The sequence below is a fragment of the Hippoglossus hippoglossus genome, chromosome 16 (genome assembly GCF_009819705.1).
Source record: "Hippoglossus hippoglossus isolate fHipHip1 chromosome 16, fHipHip1.pri, whole genome shotgun sequence".
Classification (NCBI taxonomy): domain Eukaryota; kingdom Metazoa; phylum Chordata; class Actinopteri; order Pleuronectiformes; family Pleuronectidae; genus Hippoglossus; species Hippoglossus hippoglossus.
In genome coordinates, this window is record NC_047166.1 from 5743918 (window position 1) to 5766633 (window position 22716).

A 22716-nucleotide genomic window follows, 5' to 3' on the forward strand; every position below is an offset into this window, starting at 1 on the left:
TCATTTGAATTCTTTGACTAGTTTTTTGGACCTTAACCACACAATGTAGCATCAAATCAACATTAAAGGGACAAGCTGTTTGTGGACATACCACAGGGTTAGCGCTTAAAATTAATTTGATTTGCTTAAGGCTCTGAAAGCCTTGCACTCATTATATTCCTAGTGCTAAGCTCTCCAGAGCCATGCTTTCCATGCCACATGTGCTGCTACTTAGACTGCTAGTGGGGATAAGGGTAACTGTCCATTTCTGAGCAGGCAAATGCTATCGATTTGCATTTTCTCACGCTACTCTGCGGGCCACTGGCACACTGATGGAGGGCCTCCTTTTAATCATTCACCCATAAATGGCGCTTACTGGTTGGCCCGTGGTGGTTTGTGATAGGGGATTGTGAACCAATACGCACATTACAAAGACTCTGCAGCTACTTACAAAGACAAGCCACAATATGATATGGTAAAATGAGCCTCTATCTGACTATTAGTGAATAAACATCTTCCAAAGTGAAAGCATCAAGCAAACTCCTAAACACAATTAATGTAAGTCTGCATAGCAGCAACTAAACCCCAGGAAGTTGAATTGGATGTGTTCTCAGACTGGGACCAACCTGCCCAGTCCCCAGGTTGGTTTTCATGCTGACTCGTGAGCCTGAGAGTTATGGTGGGAGCGGGAATGATTCATGTTCTAAGCAAATGTGGTTTTACTCATAATTTTGTCTGAAGAACTCTCCAAATTTCCTCTAATTCAAAATATACAGTGAGCTAAACTCACACACCTGCCCCCAAACTGACAGATAGCTCTCTTCGACGGTTTGATATTACTGTAGGTGCTCGGTTACTGGGAAAACACCTGGAGATCCCATACAATACCAACAGTGGGAAGTGCCCCAGCTGAGCTGAGACACTAATGAGACAGTAGGCAGCAGAGAGGGATCTCTCCTCCTGAGGAGGAGGAGGAGGAGGGGGTTAAGGACCAACTGCTGTATCATGTGTCGCTGGCCGATCGGCACTACCTGGTATTCATTTGTGGTCACATAAGTGGAAAGCTTCCGTTACAGCTGAGACAAAGCCAGGCAGTTCAGACTGTTAAACTGCCACTGCCACCAGGACAGAGACAGTTAACTGACCATGAGCTTGGTTGACAACAAAAAAAAACAAAAGAAAACTCAAATCCACCAGGACATGAATTTGTGAGGTTACATGAGGTCACTGCTGCAGATAAACATGTTCAAAGCTCAAGCTGAAGCCTCACGGGCTTGACATGCAGCCAATTCTCTCTAAAAAAAAAACAACAGAGGATCCTGTCAAGAGCAACACTGCCGACCTACTTGCTGTTTAGGAATCGGGGATCGAATCAGTATATTATATGCATGGATAAGCATGGATGTGGCCAAACTGGTTAAATCAGAGTGGAGCTGCTGGGGCCTTTTCCCCGGCTGCACTTACACTGAGCTGCTGCTAAATATGTTGAGGTCAGTCTGGGGTCAGTGGGTGACCACTGCCCCGGGGGCTGTGAAAGGACAGGGGGTTCATCCTCTGTCACAAGTTCTCAGGTGGGCATGCTGGGTTCGGGTTAAACATCTCACTGTGCAACATGAGGATTGAACCCATAAATAAAGAGTCAAACCAGGCATCTGTCCAGTGTTTAATGGAGCCCACACATCTGGCTGGTGAAGTGTTTGACTTTCTACGTCCTAAGAAGAAAGTTGGATGTGACAGGCAGTGTTACTCAGTGAGATCATCTCAGCTGTGACTCATGTTTGAGGACATCGAACTCCCTGGTTACAGATGGAGACCTGCTGGTTCCTCCTCTGGGCTCGCGGAGCACAGAACCCAAACATGTCGGTGCTTCTCTCGCCTGTGAACAGCAGCTGGTTCTGTCCCCAGGAGAACCACGAGCACACTCACTCATACAACTTTTAGGAGTCATTTTACCTGTAGTTCCGATTTCCATTCATGAGGTCTCTGCCCGGGTCACTACCCGGATCACAGTTGTGAAATGTTCGGGACTGTTCCTCCGTTCAGTCCGGTGTCTCCTCCGGCAGCGCACCGCCTCTGCAGTGCCCCGCTCTCGGTTAGCTTCCCCTCCTCCCTTGCGGGCTGTCAAACCGCCGGTGCCCCCTCCTCTCTCCTCCGTACGGTGGCGTTCGTTTCGCCGGCCCGGGGAGTTGTTCTGTTCGGCGTCCCCGGACACGGTCAACGTCTCCAGTCGGGTGTCGGTGCCACGGCGGAGGGGCTGCTGGCTCCTCGACGCGACGCGGTGGCAGCTGCTAGTTAGCCAAGGTAGCTCGCTAGCCGGGTCTGTGGAGGAAAGTAGCTGGAGCGGAGGAGAGGAGCCGTCAGGAGATCATCACAGCGGGGGTCACAGAGTCCGAATCACTCCCTACACACAACCGAACGCGGGCCACATTAATCCGTGTCCGCGGCACCGCGAGCCTCCAGGGGGCTGGCTCCGGCTCTGGGCTAGCTCGGTTCGGATAGTTGGAATTCTGACAGACGACGGCGACTTTTTCCTCGGGTTGAAAACAGCCGCTGACTCGGCCCCGCTCCTCCAGCACCGAGGGCCCCGCGACGTCCTCCTGTGCGGTTCGCGTCCTGTCGCCGAAATCGAGCTGTCAACGCCGGGGTTGTATGCGCCGACACGTCTCGGGGTTGTTCGGTCCAGGTGACAGATCAACTCTGCTGGGCTTCGGCGAACCAGCTAAATATGGTGAAGTTGCCTCCTGACACCGACAGGAAGAGGTGGGCTCACTGTCAGCAGACGTCAGAACAATCCACTCCGCCTTCTGCCAAAGGTAAAACCCTCAGTTTACTCCACTGTGAATGTGGTACTTTAAAAACCAGGACCTATGGATCATCACATCTGGTTTGAACCCGGAAGTTTAGGGAACAGCTGCTTTGATGTCCAAATATTCCCTGTTCTGGATTCACTTTTAAGTTTTAGAAAATCAAATATTGAAGTGAAATCAAAGTAAACAAATGCTGACAACTGCCCAGGAGCCAGAAAAGTATAAAATCATAAGTTTATTATCAAAGAAACCTACAAACACTAGCACATATTTACATTTTCACATTATATTGTGTTTATATACAGTGGTAACCCTACGTTTACTCTTCCATAAGACCAATACTGGGTGACAGGTTTTAAAAGCCTTGCTTACACCAGAATATATGGATCATCACATCTGGTTTGAACCCAGAAGTTTAGGGAACATGTCATCTGCTTTGATGTCAAATTATTTCCTGTTCCCACTTCACTTTTAAGTTTTTGAAAATCAAATATTGAAGTGAAATCAAAGTAAACAAATGCTGACAACTGCCCAGAAGCCACAAAAGTATAAAATCATAAGTTTATTATCAAAGAAACTGACAAAAACTAGCACATATTTACAGTTTCACATTATATTGTGTTTATACACAGTGGTAACCCTATGTTTACTTTTAAAAGTATTTCTTACACCAGAATCAATGGATCATCACATCTGGTTTGAACCAGGACGTTTAGGGAACATGTCATCTGCTTTGATGTCAAATCGTTTCCTGTTCCCACTTCAGCTTTAAGTTTTTGAACTTTGATTTAAACTGAAATCAAAGTAAACAAATACCCAGGACCCACGAAAGGTTAAAATCATAAAGATTTTGAGTTTATTATCAAAGAAACCCACAAAAACTGATCTAGTCCCACTCAAACTTACACATATCTTAAATTTGTCCACATTACATTGTGTTTATACCGATTGGTAACCCTATGATTACTCTTCTATAAGTACTATACTTGGTGACAGGTTTTAAAAGCCCATCATACACTTTTTTATAAACGGTCTATGTTCAAACCTGAAAGTTTAGGGAACATGTCATTTGTTTTGATGTCAATTTATTTTGTGTTCTCACTTCAGTTTTTGAGAGTGTAGATTGAAGTTGAGTCTAAGTAATCAAATGCTGACAACTGACCAGGGGCCAGCATTAAACCATATAAATGTGTTGAGTTCACTGTCAAAGAAACCTACAAAAACTAGTATTTCTAGTATTTCTCCAGGTACTATTGTATTTGTTTAACTTTATTACCTTCACTAAGTGTGTATTTTACTATTCCCTTTGGTTGCTGTAACATGGTAAACTTCTTATCTTATGTTATTGTATCTTTGGAGCTGGTACCAGTGGATCTTTGTCAATTTTGCCTCATAGAAAAGGCTTGTTTCTGAGAGTTAGGGGAAATAATGAAAGTAACACATGTAGAGAGGGTCCGTAAAGGCACAGTAAACATCCTAGTATGGTAAAATGCTCAAGAAGTAAAACAGTTAATGTTAAATGGGGAAATAAACCACACAGGAGTAATAAAAAACAAATTTATTTTCTTTAAAAAATAACCCTCCCCAACAGAGTTCCCACACTATCACATACAGAGCCAAAATAATATGCTTCTGCATCATTTCATTCAAATCTACTGGGAAGTGCTATGACAAGAACTGTTGTTGATCAGTGGCTTCAATATTGCTTCGTCAGACAGTGAGGCTGTGTGGAGGAAGTGGACTCTCCTGTGTCCACATGATGCATTTCCAGGGTGACTGCCATTTGGTCTCCCCCTTTGCAAGGTGCTTTGTGGCTTCAGTGACTGAAGAACTGCATCTGGTTTCAGGTGTGCTGGGAAAATGCCCCCAGACTGAATTCTTTTTTTATCTTTTTTTAAGCACAGAATGAGGGGAACACTGGCCCCGACTGTGAAAGGCCCGGCAACTGGTGAGCCAAAATACATAACAGGTTAATATTATATATTTATATATACAAATCACCTTGGACACAATGAAGGATCAGTACAAAGGCATTTTGATTATTTAGGTTCATAAACATGTTTTAAAAATCAAACTCATCTGATCTCTTATCTTTTGATCCCTTCCAGCTCAAAGGGGCTCCGACCATCAGACAAGATTTGAGGCGCTTAAAGGGCAACTGAGGTGGATTTTGAGACCGTCTCCACAGTGCCCTCTTGAGGATACACTCTGACACTAGTCACAATATTCATAATATTCATAATAATAATAATAACGAAAGAAAAAGCAGTCTTTACAACCATTACACAATCGAGGCAAAATGACTGACAGGAAGTGGTGAGCGCGTGGCTCCTACCTCTAAGAAAACCAAAATAAGGTGGCTCAGAATATCCAGTCGGAGAATAATTACATGCATTTTTTTTCCCCATTAATCCAGAAAGTGACGAGATGTAGAGGCAGGGCGAATTAAGAATTCATAGTTGCCCACCCTGTCCAATTTAGCAATCCCATATCTGTGTCGCCCATGCACACAGAGCACCAACGGGGATTGGCGAACACAAGCTAAGGGATTGGGGCAGGGGATGCTGCAGGTTCAAAGGGAAAGTTAGAAGACAAGGTGACGATGGAAAAGGTGACAAGTGACAGTTTGGCTTTGGAGGGAAATAAGGGGGACAAATGCATTTGAAGAGGTTGGTCTCTACATGCTGAGAGAGAGAGACTGAGAGGGCAGGGGGCGGGGGGGGGTGTGCTTCTGCTATTCAGGCTGTGAGTTGTAACTGCCTGCAGAGGAAAAGAGCTTTGTATAAAAATGGGACATGTGCAGGATGCTGTGTACAGGTACGCAAAGATGTGCGTGGGTGGAAGCTGGCGTCATCTCCACCGATCCGTGTAGGAATGTGCAGAATGATCGGATCAAGGTCAATTGCTGAATGAGAGTTCAGCTTTGCAGCACTTAAGTGGTCGTAGACTTCATACTGAATTTGCCTGTATTCAAATCTACAGAGAAGTGTTGCCTATTGCCTTAGTTACCCATTTGTTCTGAAAGCTGTGCGAGTGTGAAAACGTCAACATAGTGTGTGTGTGTCAAGCCTCAGTACAGACAAGTCTCACCATTTGGAAGTAAAAAACAATAAGGAAATAAAAAGTGCCTCGTATATCCTAAAAGACAGAAATAAAAGATCTTCCTGTTTAAGTGCCCCTTTTCCATTGGTTGGCCTCACTTTTGGCTGGTTAATAATGCTGGTTTAGGTGCATGGGGTGCAAGTATATTTGATACACTCTATGCAAATGGTCCCTCTACTGTTATGCTAAGGTTGCGGCTATAGGCTAAATCTCTAAGGGACTGGCTAACCAGCTCAGAGTGCACGGCAGGACTTTTCTCCTGTGTCTACGATATGCTACACCTGCTCTTTCTGCCTCTGCTAATGTAAAGACCAGGGGGCTAGCCTCACATGTACTAACAAACTCCTACGTGCAGGACTGGTGGCACCTACATGCTAACACTAAGTGCTAATGTGCCATACCTCCCTCCTCAAGGCAGTTTTAAAAAATAACATTATTCATAAAACATAAAAAAACATGAATGTAGTTCATGGCAACGTTAAAATGATACATGTAAGTGTGCGTGCCCAGTACCACCCCTCTGGAGGATCCCCGTACTAAGGGGCTTGGAACACTGGCATCCGGCGTTCGGATGGGTAAAGAGGCAGCATTGTGGTGGCAGTTTAAAAAGTGTTCAGGATTTTCTTTCTTTTTATCGCCTATTTTCCTCCCATCCGTATTGCATACTTATATACATAGGAGTGTGAAGGTAGCGATACAATACAATTACATAATTATAACCACGTTCTAAAAATTCAACATAAAAAGAGCAATAGAGTCCTGGAAAAGTAAATAGAACAAAATGACAATAATAATATTCAGAACCTTTTGAGTGCATGAGCGCTGTTGAGTCTGCCTGTGTTTTACAGGTGAAGGGCTTTTACGTTTCTTGGATTTAGGTGATTGACTGGCAGGTCTGTGGAGTGTGTGTTTAGTGGGCAGTCATTGGGAATAAGGGATGGGGATGAGGTGGTGGTGGGGCGTCTGCCCACTCAGGTAGAAATGAGGTGGGAGGGGTTGATGGTTGTGATGGTGGGTGTAGCTCAGGCAAAGTACATGGTCCTCAGGGTGTCGTGGTGAATCTGAACAGCCTTAGCCAGCGCCTGTGGGTCCCGACCGTTACTCTGACCAGACACGTGGCTGCCCTCGCCACTGCAGAGACGACAAGGAAAGAAAATACAGAGGAAAAGATCAGCTACTCTTCATGTGAGAATATCGAAATTAAGTCACAGATAACACATGGTTCAAACCTCAACTTCATAAACAGGTAATGTTGTAGAATACATACAATTACATACATACAACCCTACATACATACCCTACATACAACATACAACTTTTGTTTAATATATTATAAAAAGAGAACAAATAGGATGAAACTAATCCAATTCCTATGGATTGTAAGAATTCTGTGAAGCAAATATGGGATCACAGTCTTTCAAAGTGTGAGGAAGCCTTTACATCTTTCACACCCACACTAACCTGTCATGTTCTTTGTCCACCAGATGGTAGCGGGCACGGAAGGCCACAAGACGAGCATAGTAGGCTGGAGCAGGGATGGACACTGAGCGGGTACAACGCACATATGTGTGGCACAACTGGTAGGTTAGAATCTGCAACTCATCAGCCGTGAAACGATTGTCGTCCCAAAGGACGTAGTAATGAGACGGCCGGCTGGTACCCTAGAGACAGATGGAGAAGGAATATGATGTGTGGTATTTGGAGACATGGGAATTGTTCTTATTGTCTATTCAGGGAATTCAAAAAATGCAATTACCCACGAGCAGGAAAGCATTTTGTTTCTGTTATTACCTGTATGCCTGCATGGCTGCACAGGTAGAAGTCAAACTCAAAGGGATGAGTGATGCTGGTGTCCACTGTAGTCCCTGCAGGAATATTCCCACTCTTCCCAATCTATCAAAAGAAGAGACAGGGTTACAATTATCAATCAAAAGAAAACACATTTGTTTTATGAGTACAAATTGTGTAAATGATGAATCGCTCACTCTTTCAGACTTGTCAGCACAGAAGAGTCGTGTGTGGTGGCGTTTCTGCACCACAATGTAGGTGATGCCTGGCTGGTAGTCTTTCTCCAGCTTGATGCAGGCGTCTCTGATGGCCAGGAGCTCGTAATGAAGAATCTACACAAGAGAATTCTTTATTAGAACTTAAGCCGATTTTGGACATGGTGTTTTATATAGCAACTATCACTAAATGAAAGAATTAAAAAAACATCACATATACCTGCGGCAGCTGTCCCTCAGGAACGCCATCTCTGTAGAAGATGATCCTGGTGGGCTTGAAGCGAGTCGACTTGTAGAACTGAATTAGCAGCTCCCGCACCATGAAAGACAAGTCTTCAATGATCTCCTGCCTGGGTCTCTGGACTCGCACTGTGGCACAGTATCTGCTGGGATGAGCATCCATACTGCCTACCACCTGGGAGAGAGAGGAACAAGGCATAGTCAGGATCAGTGATTTGATTCCTACTGGGAACATAAAGGGAAATATTTGGGCCACTGGACACAATAAGCTGGTTTGTTCTCCAAATAAACCCAAGGCTCTGTCCAAGAGAAACAACAAAATATGCTGCTGAGAAAAAATGAAAAATACTTCGATCGGGTGTGGATTAACATCATTTTAACTTGAAAGGTCTCACTGTACTCTCTCAGTTTTACCATTTGGTTTTCCTAATATGTATTTCTGTATGTGAGCTTCCCCTAGAGGCTGCGAGCGGAAAGTGTGGCAGGCTCAGCGTCAACCTTTTCTTTTTCTTCCTTCAAATCTCTCCTCTGTAATCATCACTTTTCACCGGTTTTCTCCTCAGTCAGGAGGATCGAGACAGACCCGCTCTCCTCCGCCGGTTCCTCTCGCCGCATGACTCAAGCATTTGTCATAATTGCTAGGCAACAACACAGCCAACCACAGCTGAGCTGAGGTCAAGGGCAGACGGGGGTTGACGTCATTTCCTTTTTGAACGCGAGTCAGTGATGAGCTCACCAGCTCCTCTCTGATTACTTTTTTCTTTTGTTCAGCCTCATTTATTGTGAACTAAACAAAACTTAAATACAGACGTTTCTAATGATGCAGACTTTCAAAGCACGACGTCGTTGGGGCCTTGAGCAGTAACTGAATTAATCAGAAAAGGTGTAAGTCGGTGTTTTGAAATGTTGATCATTGAAAACATTACTGCAGCTCTACAATATAAAACATGTTTTATGTGTTATGAACAGCCTGTAATACCTAATAAACCTGTAAATTAGGGCTACAACTAATGATGGTTTAATGAAAATCTCAAAATTAATAGTCAAAATCCATATTACTGTTTTTCCCTTTCTAATGTACATTCATGTTAACAGTCAAACTAAAAACAGGCTATAAATAATATGCGAGCTAAATGTCATAAGAGATTAAAGATGATAAAGCTCTTCTCTTTCAAACACGTTATTTATTGCTTTATAGGATTGTTCTTTCCCAGCGCTGCTGTGCGCCATGGTCACCCAGTGCCACTGTTACCAGGCAACCTCAACCAACCATGTGTGTTTGTTTTCCTACGACATCCTGAGGTCATTTGCATAATTTACATGTCCTTGATGGAGTTTGTTTTAAATGGCTATGAAAGGAGTATTGAATCCAGCCACACTATACTATAATTTTCAATTGTACACTTCTAAACAGGTAAAACAAGTCTTTAATGGATTTGAAATGGGTTGAAAAAGAGCCACCAAGGTTCAAATCCCTTGATCATTAAGGCAAATATTCACCAGATATAGTGTGTATATATAAATTTGTAGTCATCTGTGAGATGCAAAAGCTGTGGACAGAACGTGCCTGATATTCATGTTGATCAATTCTGCGATGCAAATAAATGCATTACTTTGACTTGCTGGTTGATCTAAGTGGCAGACAAACGCATTAAGGTGCTGGTGTTAAAGAAAAAAACAAAGGTTTCAACAAGTTCAATTTAAGATTTGTTTAAAGGCCATAATAGATTAAATTTAAGACCTGTGTCATCTACGACCATTCCGGGAATCAGAGTCCCAGAATTACTTACACTTCCCCATAATTGATGATAAGGTAATAAGGTAGATAACTATTTTTAAAGCACGGTGGAACTAGCGTTAAATTAAAGTAAAAACACCTTATGTTAATTAATTAAGACCTAGGCAAGTCACATTTTAACATATTAAAGACTTTTTAGGCCTAATATTCATATAAACATTTTTAGTGCAGCAAGCCCTAACCTAAAGGTTCCTGTACTTTCATAAGCCGGGACTTTTTGGGGGGGTAAAAAGATTTCCTGGAACTTAATGTGTGTCTCGCTCTGTCCGTTTAGACCAAATCTGGATTGTCTGGCTCCAGTAACTGTGATAAACAGCAAACCCATTAAAAATCAAATCTGTTGTACTTCTACAAATAAGCAGGAATCATGAGAAATGCCCTTCAGAAGTTACCAGAACAAAAACACTTCACTACCCCCACCCAAGCTGTGAACATGCAAACCCACATTTGACGAATGGCCTTGGTCTGTGTAACGCACGATAATTCATTCCCCTCCTTTTCCTGAGATTGTGTTCAAGGTCAACTGGTGCAGTTAAATGAAGGCGTTATTTCTGAGACTTACAGCAGTAATGGAGGGCTTCTTGCCATCTCCAGCAGGGGGGTGCGTGACGTCCGCTCCCAGGAAGATAACCGGCTGCTGGAACACTGCTGACCTGTGAGTGCAAATGGAGGAGGAGGATGCAATTTACACTTGCTCATAAAGACAGTGCAGGGTTGTTATAATGTCATCACAGGCCGAGGGCTGAGACAGGTCAATTCAGTTCATCCAGTGGAACATTGAGAGCTTTCACTTGAATTGTAAGGTGCAGTTGTTGTTCATGGACACCGATTATAGAAAGTTTCACCAACTTAAGTGTTATTTGCAAGAGCCACTTAAAAATGACCTGTATAAGATAAAGGGAATAACATATATGGAAAAGTTGCACCCTCAAGTCTTTTGAGTCAGACACTTTGACTTCAGGGGAGCAGTCACTTGGTCCTGCTTTACATTCAGTCTATGGTCAAACAACTGTTGTGTGTGTGACAGTTGTGTTATCAAGATTATCCCAGTTGTTCTTCTGCTAAATAAATGTTTGCAACGAATTCAAAAGCATCCAAACAGCATCTCACCGTTGATGAGGCACCAGGATGTTGTTGATGCCTCCCAGCTTCACGTTGATCTTGAGGCAGAGGTTGGAGAGGGTCTGAGGGGACGTCTTCACCACGTTCTTCACCTGAACACACTGAGTGGCCATGCCGAGGAGGGTGTCTCCCACACGCTTCACCTCCGCTAGAAACAACAGTTTGGAAACGTGATGAGAAAATCAATGATGCTGAAGAGCAGAGGAAGCTTTTGGTGAAGTCAGCTTTCTGATTATCTGTCTTCCTGTTTCCTTATGTGTATCTTTGAATGAGTATTGTAGTCACTTTTTTCTTTCATTATCTTATCATTTGTATCGGATATAAAATAACATAGAATACCATAGACAGGAGTTTTTCCTGGCAGGATGACGATGATGAGCTGTAGTCCAGAGTAGGTGTTCTTCAGGTGTCGGAACATGGGCTCCACACTGTCGGCTCCCTGCGCGTATTTACAGAAGCATGGCTGGCCCTGAATTGGCATCCCGGCATCCTTGGAGATCTTACGCAGCTGGTCTGTGAAGTTCCTGAGAGGAGACCAGAGTAGTTTACTTAGCTATGCAAGCTAAAGCTAGTTAACTAAAAACTGTGCCTTAATATGCAGAGTTAACAGTTAAATTGAAAGTGGACCCAATTTACTATGATCAAATACAAGTCAGTCAAAAAATGTTTCAGGAAATTGGGTTTAATGCCCCTTCACAGAATGAAATCTCACTGCTCATTAGTCCTTACTTGAGCACCTCCTCTCTGCACTGTTTCTGGGGGGCAAAGCAGGCAATCGCCCACACTTTGATCTCAATCCCGTTGTAAAACTGCTTCCCTCTCATGTCCCACACTCCCTGGTTGGGGGTAGCTATGGCACGATTCTGTGCAGAAGAAAAATCAGGTCAGAGCTGCAGCAAACACACTTTTGAGTGATTTCTTTTAACTAAAAAATTAATCTTTTAAGCTGATAAATGATTTTACCCGTCCTCCATACTGCAGGATAGGGGCCGGGAGCACTCTGCCCGTCACTTCAGCCATCTCATCTTTCACCTTGATCCCAAACTCCTGGATGTACGGGTCCAGGTTGAAGTTGGCATTCTTCATCTGTGGAGAGAGAAAGCCATCGTTCATATGTCGCCGCCTTTGTGACTTAGACACTAAAAAATGACTCAGTTCGATTATTTCTATCCAACTCACCAGCCTGCTGATCTCCTCTTGTCTGTCGGGCGCGGAGCGAGCTGTGGCTTTGATCATAGTGGAGGTCTGGTTATCCGTCAGCTTCTTGATGCATCGCTGACCAGCTACAATGTTACAAACCTGGAACACGTAAATCTCAATTCATTAGGGTGAAATCACTGGTGATTCACATGCACTAATGCTGCTACTAATGATTACATATGAACACAAGATGGTTGGTTAAATGTTTAAACAGTAGAAATCGAATCATCCTTGAACTTCCTCACCTCCAGGGGCAGGTAGGTGTGCTTCTGCTCCTGGCCCACCTGTAGACAGGGAAGGTGGGGGTACTTAAGCTGCAGATTGTACTTCTGCTTGAAGTACTGGGCCACTGTACATTCTACGGTCTGCCCACTTTCGAGCTGGAGGGGAAACCTGTCAAAAAGAAAGACAAACATAAATTATTATACATCCGAAAGAAAAGGACAAGTACACACCTCTTCAGACTCAAACTAATGTATTAAAGATGTCTATTCAGGACATGCACGTCAGTCCAGCATGTGGTTTTTGTATTAGCAAAAGAATCTGCCAGATTACTGTAATAAACTGAATTTACTGCCGTCTGTTGACTTACGTCTGATGGCTGGCAGGACGTCGGGTGACATTGCATACGCGATATTTTCTCTTCATTTGGCCGCAGTGTGTCACCTCCACCTTCAAGCCTGCCAACACCAAGCCGGGTACACAAGAATTAACTCATAGTGACAAAGGAAGACACATGAAATCGTTAGAAGCCAAGGAATCATCACACTCACAAAGTAAAAAATCAAAATGCAGATATAATGTTTAACGAACAAGATATGGGCGGCGTTTTGAAATGCCAGGAGTAATGTAAATATGCTTTGATTAGCGACATCTGGGAGAAAAATGTTTTCATTGTATGGGAATTTTATACTCTCCAGCAATGCACCTTTAATCTCCTTTGTGAACCGAACCCTCTGTGAGTCGGTGAGAGTCTTCGGCTGCTCGTCGATGTTGCGAATGTCCAAAACCTCACACATGAACTCAATTACAGGCTGGGCTTTGTAGAAGGCCGTGGCAGACACTAGAGGGAGACAGAGAACATATACGTTCAGGGAAAAGGAGAAACCTGACAGAAGGTGCATGGATGTCCACACCTTTAACCGGGATTTTCCTAAAACTTTAATGCATATGGAGTCTAATGTTACGAGCAGCCATTAGAAAGGAGAGCAACAGACATTTCACATCTGCTTTGTGTTAAATTTTACTTTTCAGCATTTCTGTACCACTGTTCCTGCCTAGTCATGCAATGTCAGGAAACAATCCCACACTGAGATCACTGAGTGACTTCACACAGACTCTGGTGAGCTTGTCTTCAGTGACTCACCATCAATGTTAAGCATCATCTTCCACATGGCGGGGCGCACAGACTGGTGGAAGCCAAACCAGACTTCCCTCCCCCCACCCAGTGGGTGGTAGTATCCTTCAGGTGGGGAGAAAAATGATCGGCCCACTGGAGTGTACCTAATTAGAGGAGGTAGAGGGGAGAAGATGAAAATAATGAACGCGCAGGATGACTTCACTGAACTAATACATTGACTTCAGAGTGACTTCAAGTTGAGTAAAGCTTATGTCTCATGTAGGAGGTGTCAGGATAAGTCATCACCATTAAAAAACAAGAAAACCTGCATGGAAAATACTAAAGTTGGACTAAAGAGCAGAGCATTCTTAATCAAATATGTTGGGGTAAACATCTGTGAATTTTTTGTTTTTCCTATTGGACCATTTTCAGGTCAAGTCCTGGAGCCAGTTATCATTATTACCCTGCTCAGCATTGTTCAGAGGACACTCACATCTCACGTCTCAGCTAGCAAGCATCTTTTGTGTAGTGACTCTGACCCCTGGAGCTAAGAAGTCTGATGCAAGTGAATGTAACAATCCTGTAACAAACCTTAGTCAGCTGCTTAGTCACCAAGTCTTCAAAAATGTGATTATTCCAGTCAATGGTCTAAATGGTCTGTGTTTATTTAGCACTTTTCTAGGCTTGATGACCACTCAAGTTTTTTGCCATTCACCCATTCACACACACACACACACACACACACACACACATTCACACAGTGCATCCATCTATCCAGTTTTTATCTGTGAGGGGAATTTGGGGTTCAGTATCTTGCCCCATTGCTTTTAAGACATGCATCCATTCAGTGTAAGTATGTTTTCCAGAGGTGTGGGTATCACAGTAGGGTTCCTTTACCTCATAGAGGCCAGGTGGCGCATGGCCACGTCCAGGGCTTGAACTGAGTCGAGGGGGACCTGCAGGCGGCCACTGACCAGAGTCTCCTGCAGCAGGCGCCATGAAACCTTGGCCAGCCAACGGATGGACACCTTGAAGATTCGGTCCTTACCCTCGCCTGGGATGGTCACCTCAAACTCCACCTGGAGAGACAGAGGACAGAAACAGAGATAAAGAACAAAAACTGCAGGAAGAGAACAGTAACATCGATCAAATAAAAAACATCTGGCTGTGTGGTTTAATGTAATTAATACTCAAAAGGGCATTTCATTAATTACTTTTTACAAGAAGGCAGCTTTTAGCCTGGTTACCTGTTCCTGACATTCAACAACCCATAACCCAGCAAGATGTTTGCCTCCAGACCTATTTGAGTATGTCATTGTACCTGGGTTTGTCATGCTACGATTCATGTTACAGAAACAAATGTGTAAAAATAACAAGTTGCAGTTTTAAAGGGGACAATGTGCCTTCTTATATCTTCATTTCCAGTGTTTATGCTAACCTGAGCTAACTGGCTACTGTCTATGACACAATTACAAGACGGATAAAAAGGTGGCATAGATCTTCCAGACTTAATCTCTGCAAGACAGCAAATAAATGTATTCCCATGAGTATACATCTTTAAAATATATTATTGAGATAAGATTGAGCTTGTTTTATTCGTCCTAAAGCTTAAAACTAAAAGTCCAAAACTAGATAAGTTTTTTCTTTAAACGGTCGACATGGTCGGCTCTGCAGTAAATGGAAAACAGTAAATTGTGCATGCTATTCACTTCCTCCGCAAGAGAAACTCTAATTCTTCCAAACAGGGCTGAGAGAGAATTTATTGATCCCTGAGGGGAGATTTGTAGGTGCTTATTGTTTGGTGTAGCAGCGTTCAATGAATCCCCTGCAAACCCTCACCTTCTCACTCCCGATTGGAAGTGGTAGCACCGTGTAGATGTTCTTCTTGCCGTCATACACTGGCTTCCTGTCGCCAAATAGCTGGGGCTTGAAGTGTTGCACCATGTACTCCACCACCTCCCTGTAGGGGAAAAAACACATCAACACAATACTCTGTCAATGAAATCCATTGCCTGATCAAGATGCTCTATTGTGATCGGATGAGAGGGGGGCAGTTCTTCAGATGACGGGATATTGATCGAGGAGGATACAGCTGGTGGGTGCAATATTTCATGGTCATGGGGGGGAAGGCAAGGACAAAGGGAGTGAGGGTGTGGGTGGCGGGGCACCTTTCAGCGTACGGTGCCTTGGCCTTCATACGAGTTTGGGGGATGAGGAGTCATCTGAAAAGGGGAAGTTCAAAGGGCTCGACCTTTGCATGCCTTCTTGGACCCTTTGTCCAAAACATTAAAGCCAAAAGAGACTGAAGCTCAAAGACCCTCTCTGAATGTGAGAGAATATGGCTCCAACACATGCAAATTTCAGAGATTCTTCTTTCAAATTTCAAGTTGTCTGAAGCCTGTTTGATAACAAATACAAAGATAATGGTTCACTTGTTTCTGTTCACAAACTTGGCAATTAGTAAGAGAGTGAAGCTCAAGGACTCTGCCCGAGGGATCTCCGGACAATCACTGCTGAGATCGCCAAGGATTTCCTCAACAGATTGTTTGAGGACCCAAGTCAAGGGTCAACGCTGTTTTAGCAGACAAAGATAAATTATGTTAAGTTGTTTCTTTCAGAGTTTGGGTAGTTAATTTCACTTGAGGAAACACACAAAAAGAGATTCAACATCTCATTTATTAAAACTGCAGACGTCTGAATGAATTCTTAAACAGTAATAGCCACACCAAGTTCTCATATAAACATCTGGCTTCAAATATCCAGATGCCACTGAAGCAGATGCACCTTTGTAATAAAAGTCTATCAAGGTTTTCTAGATTAAAAAAATGATTTATCTCCGTTCCATCCTGACTTTCTCGAGCTTTAAATGATCATAAGAGATGATCCAATAGCCCCCGTTCAAAAAGCCACATAGACAATCACAAGACACTCAGACCTCTGTTTGGAATCAAGAGCAGATAAAGATGAGTAAAGACGACAGTCGTGCATCTGTGAAAAGATGAGTTCTCCTCAATCAAATATGATGAAACATCCACTTTGTGGCATTTCGCTCCTTTTCCCTCACAGGCAGACAATTCAGTCTCTCTTTTTAGTTTTAAGAGGAATGGGCTTTCTGGAGAGCCGTGACCAAAGCCATCAAAGCAGACAGCACATCTCTCTCTCCCCCCCCCCCCCCCCCCCCCCCCCCCCCTCCTATGAATGTTGTAATTTATGTTTATGTGCAGTTTGTTCGCTGGATTACAGCAATAAATGTGACAAATCATCACAATGACAGCTCTTTTTTGTTTTTAAATTTGTAACAGCTGGGAAATTGAATGGGAAAAGTGATACGTGTCAGCTAGAAAAGTTAGTGAATGTTAAAGAAACTCTTCATTTCAGCTTAGCTACTTTTACACAGTGTTCAAGGTGGGAATGTTGCGCCTCGGCATTCTGTGAAAAACTAAAGGGAGTCACGAAGGCAGATCGGCATCTGTGTAAAAGGAAAGTTGTTGGACATTGTTGTGTTTAACATCGTGCCTCCAATTTCAGAACTCAAGCATGTTATCCAATCAAACATTTTCATATCGACTTACGATATGTCAGTGAAAGGCTCCTATTGGCTAACTAGTATGTCGTCGAGCTCTACTAAAAATAACACACTGGGATGGCAATGTGTTGGATTGTTTGGTTCAGTGTAAACAAGCATAGGTGGCATAATGATTGGTCCTCTTAGTGACAACATATCGGGATATCTGTACAAAAGAGGCCTGGGATTCACTTCTAACTCCACCATCTGCCCAGTCCAGTCATTTAGGTGCAGCTACTGCAGGAAGAGGTGGATTCCTGCTGCTTAACATGATCTGAAAATCATACGTACTTATTTTTGCCTGATTCTGAACAGATTCATGGACTTAGTTTGATTTACACAGAAGATTAACCTTCCATATTGAGCCGAGTATATACTGTAACATGAAGGCTGGAAAATACGACTTAAAATATGTGGAGCAGGTCACAAGGTTCAGGTCATTTTCCTCTGATTTGAGCGAGTTACTTCTACTGATACTGCACACACACACACACACACACACACACACACACACACACACACCCCCCCCCATCCATGTGTTTTCCTACATATGAGTAATAAATGAGTAAGACTCCTCTATTTAAGACCTCTACTTTTCATTTTCCCAACATAAAACATGGCAATCAACCCGTAAAAACAAATAAATCATTACAAAGAATTACACAGTATTTAAATCCCTGCTGATTTGTTCATTTTGATGAACGCTGTGGCTGCCGCCTCCTGAAAGACTGACACCACAGTGATTACAAGTGGCTGTTGGGCTTTTATTATCCAATTTCAAACAAAGCAGACATTTTAGTTGCTTGTTGACTTTTTAAAATTCATGCTTTGCTGCCACAAGGTAATACTAGCTTATGACAAATAGCAACTGACACACATTGATTTTTTTGTGGGACATCACAGACGGAAAACACAAGAAAAAGCATGACTGTGACTTTCTTACCTGTTGACTCGTCGTGGGCACTTGTCGGGCTTAATGTCCACCTCATAGTGGTGGACGTCCATCTTTGGGATCTCAACCTCAAAATAGTTGGCCAGCAGCTTGATGGGCTTGCCCACGGTGCCCATTCCTGGCCGGCGAGGGGCATGGAACACCTGCTGCAGGGGTGGGGGGAAGTCCCCCATGGGCACTGGACAGCCAGAGAATAGGGAGCCATGGGCAAGGGCAGGTAGAAGAGGGGAGGAGGTTCAAAACAATGGCGGCAGGAATGAAGAAAAGAAAGTGGGTGTGCACAAAAGCAACAGCAAGTGCAGAGGCAGAGGGAGGGCATTGGCAAAGCAAGCACACAGGAAATAAAGAGCAGTTGAGCATGAGAGGGCAGAGGAAGTGGATGTGAACATCAGTGGCAGGAAAACGATTACAAGAAATGTGGGCAAAAGTCAGGAAGGAAGCGTGGGCAGGGGCCAGGAGGACATGACAGGTGGACACGAAAGTAAGTGGCAGTAACAGACGGAACAGGGAGAGGAAAGATTGGAAAGTGTGAATTTGAGGAGAGGCGGAGAGGAGGGGGTAAAGGGAGAGAGGGAGAGAGAGGTGTTGAAGTAAGATAAGTGGGTGATGGAGGAGAAGATTGACAAAGCAAAACAGAGGAAGAATGAGCAGATTAGGTCAAATGAGGATGGACAAGGGGTGGTGGGGGGTGGGGGGGAGATAAAGAATACATTAGAAAAATGCTTCTTTACATATCATTAACAGATGTTCATTCATAGAAATTCTACACAAAGTGATCAAAAGATACGTTCATTCCACTTACAAGTTAACAAAAATTTGAGTTATCGATTAATCATTTTATTAATTTAACAAGCAAAATTACAAATATTGGCTTGTCCCAGTATTAAAAAATGTGGATATGCTAAATTTAATATCTTTGGGTTTTGAACTGTTAATATGACAAACACAATATGCTGAGGGAATCATGACGGGTTTCTGGGAACGCACAACTACAGTTTCAACAACTTTTTCCCTCCACATTCTATAAACCAATTGACCATCGGTGTCTATAGTGTCATGTCTCGAAAACAGGTCTGAGCCAGTCGTGAGGCATACAGAGGGGGTCCTGGTCTGGGTGCTAGATGTGAGGCTAGCTGTGACTCCTGCCTGAGAGGGGCCCAGTGCCTTAACCTCTGGGTCCCCAGAGAACAGCCCTCCTCCACCACCACAACAAAGACCCCAGCTGCCCTGCTCCTCTGTCTCACACTCACACAAATATGGGTGTGTGACAGAGGGAGCGCCCTCGCCACGGCGAACACACACTGATACACACAAATACAGGGGGCCCCCCTCTACATTCCCAGCCTCACCATGGAGACACCACGGCAACACCGTATTGTCATGGATATCAGGGGACCTGTGTGTGTGTGTGTGAGTGTGTGTGTGTGAGTGTAGGGCTGTTGCAGGAGACGGGAGGAGGCAGGGTGCCACTGTGGTCATGCTGAAGAGACCTTGGCCTTTTTGGTCCTACACTGAGCACGTTCCCACATCGTGCTAAAGCGCCTGGGTATCCCAAACTGGAATAGCCCCGCTTTAAATAGCTGCTATGGAAATCCTTGGGTCAAACACAGCACTCAATCACATGGATGCTAAGCCTTCAGAAAATGCCAAGCTGACAGGAAGAGTAACATAAGCGAGAAAAACACAGTCTGTGTGGAATCACACATCTGAAGAACATATTAAACACAGACACTGGACATGTGTCCACCACATACTCTATGTGCAAGAAAGCCTGTATGTGTGTGAATATGTCGTCGCGCAGAGTGCGATGCAATGGTTGCACACTCACACACAATGACACACACTTCACGCTCGTGCCAGTGAAGGCAGATGGTGAGAAGTAGCGCCAGCGCTCTCACATATCCCGAGACAATAGCAGTCTTTCCAAGGCGCTAAGACTTAAATCAGAGCTTTGGTGCGGCATCACAACATGAACGATCACGACACTCACTATTTACTGACTTTGCAATGACGTAATGCCTAATAAGCCCAAGTCTCACAGGAATGACTATGTTAATATTTTATCTGGAGGGTTACGGATTATTTTCGTGTACTTTCTTGTATTTTGGTTCATAAGCAGCCAATTGGCAAAGTTACCTGATTCATGATCTTTTTATCAGCTTTGCAGTACAACAAATTTTGAATAATTTCCAAAAAGACAGTACAAGTACAAGTGATTTCAGTATGTAACTTGTAAAGATTAAATTCTGACTTTGACAGTAACAGCAGATCTCAAGTGTTGCTCATGCTTGAGGATGAGAACTTCTGGGCTCAAATTTATGAACACATTGAAACTCCCAAAATATATCTATCACACTAATTAGACCCTTTACAATTTAAAAATACAGAGCAGCAGTGGATATTTACTCTGAGACCCCATCCCTCATTAGGAGATCACAACAGGTCAAGTACATGAAAGAGAAGGAAGAACCAATTATGCATCAATTGTTTCAGCCAAACCAGTTGGCTCTCTGTGTAATTGGCTGTTGACCATGAGCTCAACATGGCAATCAGCTCAATCTTGGAAAACAAGCACATTGGATCATCACACTTTAAACACTAAAGCAGACTATGAGATCCGGGGTCCCAGGGTCCCAGGGCCCCCCCCCCCAAAAAAAACCTATTCAACTGAATTCAAGGTTCAATATCTGCAACAACAATGTGACTTCCATCTGACGACAACTTCGGCAGATAAAGACAACGTGGACATATTCAGAGATCAGAACCTCTGCATGCAACATATAAACCTTTCCAAAGATGCAAGGCTGCTTTATGAATGCCAAGGTCCAAGATTTTCCACCATAGGCTGGACTTCAGAACTGGGCATGAAGTCAGACTCTGCATAGACTGTTTATTAAATGTGATCAATGATAACTGATAAATAAAGCACCGGCTGTGAATCTTAAACCTGCAGAGAGGCTGCAAGGCACACCTCAACTCAACCCTTGAAAACCAGGGTTTGTGAAATCCAACCGCAGATGTGAGCACACCTCAATTGATGCTTATCGTTGGTTCCACATAAATAAATAATGCATCTGTCTCCGCGGTTGTCGGGGCCTGGATGCTTGTGTCCCCACTGTGGATTACAGATATTAAAACCTGCCGTTGAAAAGGCTGCAGCCCAGCTGCTGGAAGGCGGGCTTCACCTCGTCCCTCCTCGCCGGAGATTCCCACGACCTCCCTGCCCCCGCGCAGGGCTGAGGACACGGTCCGGGCTGCGAAACGTCTACAATTCTGAGCAAATGATCACGTTTCGTGCAAAGTGTTGAGCCTGCAGCCTGCAAACAGAGACCCCCTCCATCTCCCACTTCTTGTCACCGAGCCCCCCGTGCACCCTGATGCTAAGGCCAGGCTCCGGAGCCTCGCTGTTCTAACACCGCAGTCTCTACCTGCAGCCATAACTCTGGTTCATACTGGAGTGGAAATCAAAACCTACCAGCGCCAGACGGTCCCGGCTCCATCCCATTCACTTAGCAGCGCGGGTACAAAGCTAGCTAGTCCGGGGGTGCTGTGGCCAAACCGCCGGCCCCTTTCAGGCTGGAAGCGTTATCAGACTTCCAGCCCCCTCCTCTCGGCGTGGAGTCGTCCTCCCTTCTCGGGTGTACCCCCCGCCCCCTGTCCCCCTGCCAGAGCCCCCCGGAGCCCGCAGAGGAGTCGAGGCTAACGGCGGTAGCGGCCAGTCGCTGGTGCGCCCGTTGACCCCGGAGCTGGAGGGCGATAGCGGCTGGTTCTTCTTCCTCCGCGGGGGCAAAGCGCGCTGCCTCCCGCTGCCGTGATTTAGGCCGATTTCCCGCGACGTGGTGGCTCCCGGTCGGGTGTTGTGCTCCTGCTGCTCCGCGTCCAGACGGGGACCCTCCGGCGGAACAAGAACACACAGGCCAGCCCCTCACCCCCCAAAATCTGAAACTTCTTCTTTGTCATTAAAAAAAAAAGTGCCATGGAACTGTTGATGAACTTGCTGTCACACCCTAGAGGCCGAGGCGGGAACTGCACTGCAGATATTCAAGTATAGGCTATGAAAACAGGAGCTTGACCATAGACACTGATGTGGATCTGTGATGATGATCTTTTTATGATGATTTCTTATCTTTATTTAATCTTTTATTTAATCAGGCAGTCACATTATGACCCAGTGTCAGTGATGGAGAAAGTACGGTGGCAGAGAGAGCTCAACGCACTGCCAATAGTGTTGTCTTCAAAGCATCCAGTCATGTCTTTACTACGCAGATAGTAACTCTGTCTGCACAACTTAGTTATCTTGTGCCGTAAATTTAAAAGATGGGGCTCCCGAAAGCCCTTTCGGTCACCGTGAAGAAAGTATTTATTTCTGCGTAATCAGAGATGTGCAGACTTTAATCAGTACATTAAAAAGATGGGCTCCCAAAGATGGTTGTTCAACCCTCATTGAGTTTATGCTGAGCAGTGACAGTCGGCCTACTCACACAATAATTATTACATGTTAATTAAATGTAAAAAAACATGAACCTTAGTGATTCAGTGGCTCTTTTCAACATGTAAACTGTGACACTGTGGAAACTTTTTTTCCTGTTGAATCAACTTCAACCACAAA

At 44.2% G+C, this 22716-nt stretch overlaps 3 protein-coding genes across 9 annotated transcripts in view; 1 reads left to right on the plus strand and 2 right to left on the minus strand.

The window, feature by feature from the left end:
* LOC117777407 (protein argonaute-3) overlaps positions 1–2776 on the minus strand; it is a 34336-nt gene extending 31560 nt beyond the window's left edge. For 4 of the 6 annotated variants that reach the window (XR_004616599.1, XR_004616598.1, XM_034612175.1 and 1 more), the window contains exon 1: positions 1933–2776. Coding sequence is in view for 4 of the 6 variants with exons in the window: in XM_034612175.1 (XP_034468066.1) it covers positions 1933–1951 (19 nt within the window). In the remaining 2 variants the exon portion in view is untranslated. The remainder of the gene's footprint in view (positions 1–1932) is intronic. The other 2 variants (XM_034612177.1, XM_034612176.1) reach the window with 1 other exon arrangement.
* The window catches only part of LOC117777400 (hemicentin-1-like), a 1765934-nt gene that overhangs the window by 542088 nt on the left and 1201130 nt on the right, over positions 1–22716 (plus strand). The window lies entirely within an intron of this gene.
* On the minus strand, positions 4330–22058 carry ago1 (argonaute RISC component 1). Of its 2 annotated transcripts, none has more exons than XM_034612180.1 (19): positions 21583–22058; positions 18099–18285; positions 15430–15550; positions 14488–14669; positions 13618–13754; positions 13180–13314; positions 12844–12931; positions 12497–12644; positions 12231–12350; positions 12015–12137; positions 11781–11914; positions 11391–11575; positions 11040–11199; positions 10492–10582; positions 8112–8306; positions 7874–8008; positions 7680–7781; positions 7350–7549; positions 4330–7019 (listed from the first exon to the last, which is right to left on the minus strand). In XM_034612180.1, exons 1-19 carry the CDS (start codon positions 21605–21607, stop codon positions 6911–6913), a joined length of 2577 nt encoding a protein of 858 aa, XP_034468071.1. In that variant the 5' UTR covers positions 21608–22058; the 3' UTR covers positions 4330–6910. The 2 variants fall into 2 exon arrangements, with proteins under 2 accessions (XP_034468071.1, XP_034468070.1); XM_034612179.1 differs by having other exon boundaries at positions 12844–12964.